Below are 7902 nucleotides of genomic sequence, written 5' to 3'. Positions count from 1 at the left end.
AGCAGTGCATTTGTGATTGAGAAGATACCCAGAATTGCTTGTAGTATTTTGGATTATACATGCTTTTTGTAATTCCAGAAAATGAAACATTGCAAATAATACAATTAATATTCATCAGGAACTTTTAATGTGTAATTTTATAATTTTATTTTGTATAATTTGACAGTGATGTGATCCCTGAGATCCGAGCAACTTGCATTGAAGAAATTGGCAGCTGGATTAAAACATACCCAGATGCTTTTTTAAATGATAGCTACTTAAAATACATCGGATGGATGCTGTATGATAAGGTAAAGTTTTAATTTTTCTTACTGGGGACATTAGATGGGAATTTAAAAACAATTTCAATTTTTTTTTTTTTAAGAATCCTAAGGTTTAAATTCTGGAGAGCAGATATTTAAGACTCTGGTACAAAAAACCTTACTTTCTTCCCTATTTCAGGTTTTATTTATAAAGCTATTGTAGCACTAAATAACAGAACATTTTTTCCAGTTCTGTAGCAGTGTGTGTTGCTATGTGTGCAGTTATTTTTATATGTTACTGAACCGGGAGCTATTACTGAATTGTAAAATGGCCCGTATTCTTTGAGCACATGCAGTGTTAAGCTTGGACTAAAATTCTGCCTTTGAAGGCTACATTTAAAGTTTTGTTCTATGTTATAAAAAAATGAACAAATAAATATTGCCTATAAGAAAGTAGTCTTGCATTTCTCATTTGGAATTAAATGGATATAGAAAATATTTACAGAAAGTCCAGTCATTTCCCAAATAGTTGTTTCCTTTTTCTTCTAGTAAGTTTATATTTTCTTTTTGAGTAGAGGTACGTTAAAACAAATGAAAAACACAAAACCCTTCACGAAAACAAGAAAAAAACAACTGAAAGAAAACATTATCTCAAAAATATGCCTTTCCTCATGCTTCTAAAATAGGTAAGAGGTTTTAGGGCATAGGAATATTTATCGTAAATGACTCATTGCCGAAATTGGCAGACTGTACTTCTGCAGGCCGCCTTTTGAAGTGTATATAGCTTCTGTATAAATTCTTAAACACCCTCAGTCTTGTGTCAGTCAGCTTTAGGTAATGTCCGTGTGCTGCGAATAAAATTGTAGTTCACCACAAAGCCAGGAGGGGGAGCACAAAGCCTCTTACTTCCCTGTGTTGTGCCATTACTGTAAAGGTAGTACTTAGATTTTTAGAACAATAAGTCTGTCAAGAACTGTCGTCTTTTCCTGCATAAATTTTATCTAATCAGAATATCTTTTTAGTATGTCTTCAGTTGGGAGAATTCTCAAAAGGAAAAGTCGTTTTTTGAAGACGGTGTCTCTTCATTCCCAGTGCTGTACAGTGAAAATTAACAGCTGGTGTCTCTGATTAATGCACGTAGCTCATCCAGTGTCATTTATTGGGAGCTGCAAATGGTTGTTTTTCTAAAGCCTATTATCTGAAAACAGTGCAGATGCAAGCTGGGTGAAACAAAGTGAGACGTCTTCCATATTCCACATTTGGCTGAGACCCGGTTGTGTGCCATTACTGGTGGCTGCAGTCCCGGCTGCGCTTTGTGATTTGCACACTGTTAAATTGCCCGATTCCAAAATGAGAACAGGGCATTTTTTTGGCAGCAACAGGGGCAGCAGCGCTTTTATATACATCTGAATGTTATTTCCCACTGCTCCTCCTTAATAAGCATTTCCATCCCATCTTGTTGGGAGTGGGCGGCAAGAAACTGATATCTCCCAGAGCCAATTTTCTTTTAGAATATAAAGTAGAGAAGTCTGCCAAATAATTTAGGCCTCAGAGTGGAACAACCATAAAAGTATTCTAACAGTGGGGGAAAGCCTGGCCAGGATCATCTGCAATGCTGTAAGCAGCAATTAAGTTCAGTCATTTGGGAGGCTTTAGAGGGGAGGGGGGCAGTAAGTATACAATTAACATTTTGTCTTCAAAGTCTTTTATTTGAATATAATCATTCTTTCTTCCTTATGAGATGCCATTTTGCCATTATAACCTGATATGAAACATGATATTTTTATGTGGAATGTTATTTCCTAGGTGCAAGAAGATGCTTCAAATTCAGTAGTAATATGCTCAAAATTGCACATGAGGATCTTTCTTTGGCCCTGTAAGAGTTTTGGAACAGTGTTATAAAGATACATTTTCAAGTAGTTTATGTTCATCTGCCAGAAATAATTTAACTTTTTATTTTTGAGGACGAAGCAACAGTTGATACTAAATCCAACAGCTGTGTGCAGTTGAACAATGTAAGCCGAATCATCTATCAGTGCATTTGTGAAACCCAGGCACTTGCCTCGTGCTCAAAGGCGTTAATGTTCTTCCAATGGAATATATAGCTACTAAATCAGCATCCACATCCAATCAAACCAGCGCTGTTCTGAGCAGCAGATGTTGAAGGCAAGTGCTATGTAAAAAGTTCAGTGTTGAAGACCAGAAAAATCGAGACAATGAAGAATAAGCATAGGGAATGGCAAGGCAGAACTAGCAGACAGGAAGAGAAAGACAATGGAGATGCACACTTGGGACCTCCTACCGTGTTAGACTAGCTTTGTTTGGAACTTCAGGGCAAGTTGTTGAGATTTTCTCATTAGACTATGAAAAACATCCAAAGAAATACTGTGAAAACAGGAACTTGCTGTTGTAATGAACTTCTGTGTCCTCCTCACAAATTTCAGGAAATGGAGAGGCTTTTAGTTTTGTGTCCCTTCTCTCTTCAACATGGCTATATAAACTGATCCTGTGGTTATGGCTACTTCTGAAATACTTCTTTCTTCAAATAGTTGTGTTAACATAGTGATTTTCTGCTCCACGGTCATATCTGTGCATATGTACTGGTTTTATTTCGGGGGGAGGGCAGTTCTTTAACTTGTTTTACCTTGACAGGGCAGGTAAGCTGGATGGTCTTCGCTATTCAGGAGTAATTCAGAAGTAGACCTAGTTTTCCCAATTTATTGGGGAGTGTTGAGGAGATAAAAATGACCCAATGACCCCATCAAATCATCCAGGCCCCAGCATGTGTTTGTAAATCTTATTGAAAGGCCCCATCTCTGTAATCGTGGTAAGGCTGAAATCTCATAACTGAATGTGTCTAAGCAGTGCTGGAGCCCACGTAAAGCTCTCTGAGGTCCCTAGAGCTGCCCACCATCTTACTGATGTTTTCTGCCAGTCTGTTTGCAGGTCAGGGTCAAAATACACTATGATACAGCTGAGGGACAGTGTGTGTTCAGAGCGTCCTGAAAATGTGCTTACATAATTCCCCTTCATCCTGTCACAGCTTTGAAACACCAAACAGGCAGGTATCTTGTCAGGATTAGAGTGGTAGTCCTGGTGAGGGGAGTTAGATGGCTGGGTGTTTGTACTTGCCTACATAGCTGTCGAAAGGAGATGAGGGTAAGTAGTGAGATAGTTTTAGAAAGGTGTGAAGTAATTTTGAATTATCAAGAAGCTATGAGGAGTGACGAATCTACAAAAGGAGAGGTGGTTGAGAAGGAGAAAATGTAGCTGAAAACATAGGAAAACAGCAGGACTAGTTTTGTAGTTATGTTCATAGTGACTAGAATTAATTTTTCCAATGCTTAGAAGAAACATTTACATACAGGGTAATGACTGAGAGCTTTTGGGTGGGAACAGGATACCTTAGAAGGCAGGTTTTGTAGTTTAATGTATTAAACTTTTATCTGCAGACCTACGCTTGAATTCCACCTGACTGACAAATGCAAACAACGTTACTAGCTGCATGCCAAGGTCTATATGATCATTCAAAATGTCATCAGATGGGCAGGATGGGCTCACTAACCTTTGGGCAACCATCCTAGGAGAAGGACAACTCTGACTCCAAACCCGGGCAGATGGAGCTCGTTTAGCCCTGTAAGGTATCCATCATCTAAGAGAAGGATACTCTAACCAAACCTATGACCCGAGGACTTCGCTGTCACCGTCCAAGCTCTCTAGGCCCTGGCAGATGAACCTCAGGTGTAAAGGGTGGAGCCAGTTCCGCTCACGCTGCGCCTCACCTATAAAATCCACCGCGCAGCCCCGAAGGGTGCACTCATCGCTTGCAGTGAGCCTGGGAAAAGCCCTTCCCAGATCTTCGTTCATGAAGCCAAGCCACGATGATGATGTCATCACAAACTTTTTCCCCTTTTTTTTCTTTTCTCCAAGCACAAATGCAGTCCCTATTCACAAGCAAAGCCTTGTGATAAAGTAGTGAGGGCAGCTGAAGCTAGGATTGCAGTGCATTGGCCGAGCTCAGCTTGTGTTAGCGTGCAGTGATGGGTACCAAGCTGGGACTGTTTGTGAGTGAGATTTGTGCCCTTGCATCTGTAGAAAGCAGCAGGTGTGGGCAACAGTCTCTTTCTCAGATGAAGCCTTCAATTTTGAAGTACAATATAGAATATACTGCTGGTGTGTCACGTGTATTGGAGCAGTACTCATTGTTACCTGATGATCTTTCATTTTGTATTTCTAGCTAAAAGCTGTCTCATGCAAAACTGTTGGTCAAAGCCTGCTACGGGGTATCATCCTTTGCTTTCCATCTAAGCAGGTGAACAGGAACTTGTAGCAATGGATAGCCCGTGTGTAGGTGGTATCCTTTCTTGGGTTTCCTTGCGTATTCTTACTGCTATTGTTAGCAAGAGGAATTAAGGAAGAAATATGAAGAGACTTTTCCAAAGCCTGCAGTTCATTGAAGCGTCTCTGCTGATATCCTTAGCATTATAAGTTTACAGAACAGAATGATTTTTCTATTTTAAATCCTCAAAATTACTTTCCTAATGCCATTTAATGCTTTGTCATTTGAAAGGTGTAGCAATATGCATGACACAATTGAAAAGCTGGGTAGGCAAAAGACTTCTTTTTGAGGCATCTATGCAGCAATAGTACTAATAGTATGAAGTAACACCTTGCAGGGATAAATTATGTTTTGTCTAAATTAACTTAATGAGGCCAAATTCAAAGCAACCCTCTAGTGTAAAACAGAAATAGGGAGAAAGCATAACATTTAACTCTGTAAGAACCCACAATGATAAGCCAGCGCATTTCTAAGGTGCACCTCTTCCTCTGGGCATTTTCCAGAATTTCTTGGGAGTCCTTTTCTGTGTTTAACAATTGAGTCAAAAGTTGGAAGGGAGCAAGCAAAGTCTGATGTGTGGAAAAGTGCTATGTATGGAAAGTGGTATTAAGTAGGTCATCCATACTCTTGTCTTTGTGTCTTTAACAGGTGAATAGCACAATTCCTGCATCTTTTGCATCCTCTTGCTTTTATTAACTGTAAGGTCTGTGAGGATTTCTCACTCTTAGGGAGCCTAACACGAACTTTGATGTCACCTTTAAGAGTGGCTCACTGCAGGCTTCCTCTGTATGCATATGTGAGAGAGAGAGGTGTGCGTGTGCACACAAACAAAATGGTACTGATATCATTAATAAAGAAGATGTGGCAGCATTTGGATAGTCTGCTGTAGGCACCCGCAAAGAGCTCTTAATTTACATAATATAAACGCCAATAGTCAAAGATACATGTTTTTTACTGTTAGTTGATTTCTCTTTGTCTCGTAGCAAGCTGAAGTGCGGTTGAAGTGTCTTCTGGGACTGCAGGGAATTTATAGCAGAAAAGAGCTTGTTTCCAGGATGGATCTCTTTACCAGCAGGTTCAAGGTAAATAGGCTACTGTTTGCTATTTTTTAAGTCTGGGTTTGGTGTATAGACAGGGTCTTATGTTTTGCTCAGAGCTGATCTCCCCACTCTTGACTGACAGGAGCTTAGAGTACTGCAGGAACAGCCTGCCTGACTGAGAGGATGGATGAGTTTTGCTGAGATGTCTCCCTCTGTTTCATGAAATTTTCTGTTTCACTTGAGTTCATACACAAAATGGTGTAAGCATGCACTGTCATCATTGATCTCCACCATTCATCCAGAATGGACCAGATTTTTTTAAAGGATCTTTGGCAGGTGACAAAGAATTTCATACTCTAAAGGTCCCTTTTTTGCTGGTCCTCGTAGTGGTTAAGCTTGTAGATACTGGATTGACTGACCATGTATTGCACTGATGTGGGAAGGACTCTCTGTTGATCCACCATGTCAGTATGAATCTTGAAGAAGGATCCCTTATCTTCCTTCTGAACAAGTCAGGTGATATGTTGTAATTTTGAGAGCTTGTTCTGTGACGCTATACACTGCCTTTATCATATTCCAACATCATCCTGATTCATTTAAGAAGTAAGCTCTTTATTTATTTTTTTTTTAATCCTGCCCTTAGTACCGATTTTGTCAGCTACTCTTACCTCACTGGGGCTGTGCCTTTTTGATATTTTAATAAGAAAGCTCAAGGTGCTGTGATGGATATCTCAGTCCCTCTGAATAAGTGCATAATCAATGCTTGTATGTGGTGATAATTCATGGGTTTTTATTGCAAAAGGTGCAGGGTTTACCTGTATGTCAAAGCAATTGCTGGTGGTAAAAAATACCTATAGTACATCCCCAAAGAACAAGGAATAGATAGCCAAGTTTCAGTCTGAATAATTTATTCTTAAAATACCAGTATTAATTTAAGATTAACCCCTGTTTTAAACAGTTATGTGGTAGTTCCTTTCTGTCTGAAAGACAGTTGCTGTAAGCTGTGTAACCAACTGCAGGATTGGTATTCAAAGACTGATGAAATAGCTGCAGTCTGTTTCTACTGTGTTCTTCCTCTCTGTGGAGGATGCTATATAAGTGGATTATTTCAAACTCCATCCTGCAATCAAAAAACACCAACCCAAACACAGCAACTCCTTCCCCTCTTAACAAAAGGAACCCAAACAGCTAAATGCAAAATATAGACTGAGCTGGAATCTTTCAAACTTTAAATCGTGCTTTCTCAGTGATGGGAAGTGTAATCATATATCCATCGATCCATTTCCCACAAGCGGGAGTTTTGCATGCTCCCGCTGTTACCCTGGAGTGTTCAAACTCAGAATTCTTGGACTTCTACACCTTGTGTCTGGGTTGTAAGAAAAAGGACGGTGCAAAGTAAAACAAATGTAGAGATTTTGAAATGATACGTTAAGTGAGAAAGCTGTTAGTCGCAAAACCAGCCTGTCCAAAGGTTTAATACACCTTAATGATACAGACCACACTGAGGAATGCGAGTTCTTGGGTACATAGAACAGGAAAATTTCCACTGTTTTCCGAGGTGTTTGCATATGTACCAAGTTACACTAGTGTGAATTCTGGAGGTCAGGTCTATTGCTGCTATTGAAGTCCTTGATGACTCAAGTCCTAATTGTCTTTCCAGCAAGGCACTGGCTTCTGTAATGTGTAGGTACATGCAGTTTATTGTTGATGGGAGAAACTGATTATATAAAGCTTGTAATTTGAGGCTTACCTTCATTTAACATACTGAAGTGCCAGTAGTAACATCTTAGAAACAAGTTGTCAATCACTTTTAATTTGTAGACTGTAGTTGATTTCTTGTGAACGCATACATTACATCTATTAAAAATATCATATTACTGCATGATTAATTCAGTTAAAAAATTAACATGCCGTTAATTTTCAGGAGCTGGGGAACTACTTGGTAGTAATCAAGTTGCCTTATGTCTCTTAGGAAATAGCTGCTGAAATAAAAATAAATCTCTGCTCTACTAGTGTAGATGGTCTAGCTGTAGTGAAAATATATATTTATTGAGAACAAACCGTGTTATATCTTTTTATTGTCATTTTGCATCCATTAGGATCGAATTGTGTCCATGCCTCTGGACAAGGACCATGAAGTAGCAGTTCAAGCCATGAAACTCTTGATGCTTATGTCACAGTAAATAATTTCTTTTTTAATTTACTGTATTGTTTTAATGGCAACGAGATCCAGATACAGTCCTGATGAATCTTCCTGTAATCAGTTATATGCTGGGAAAGA

At 39.2% G+C, this 7902-nt stretch overlaps 1 protein-coding gene across 1 annotated transcript in view; it reads left to right on the top strand.

The window, feature by feature from the left end:
* Window positions 1-7902, top strand: part of LOC104496707 (cohesin subunit SA-2-like) — a 59815-nt gene that overhangs the window by 16713 nt on the left and 35200 nt on the right. The window contains exons 10-12 of the mRNA XM_010139869.1: window positions 167-290; window positions 5565-5663; window positions 7721-7800. Of these exons, the coding sequence (XP_010138171.1) occupies window positions 167-290; window positions 5565-5663; window positions 7721-7800 (303 nt within the window). The remainder of the gene's footprint in view (window positions 1-166; window positions 291-5564; window positions 5664-7720; window positions 7801-7902) is intronic.

Source organism: Buceros rhinoceros, unplaced genomic scaffold (genome assembly GCF_000710305.1).
Source record: "Buceros rhinoceros silvestris isolate BGI_N320 unplaced genomic scaffold, ASM71030v1 scaffold580, whole genome shotgun sequence".
NCBI classification, from domain to species: Eukaryota; Metazoa; Chordata; class Aves; order Bucerotiformes; family Bucerotidae; genus Buceros; species Buceros rhinoceros.
Note: the sequence above shows the minus strand (reverse complement) of the source record. Positions and strands in the feature narration are given on the sequence as shown.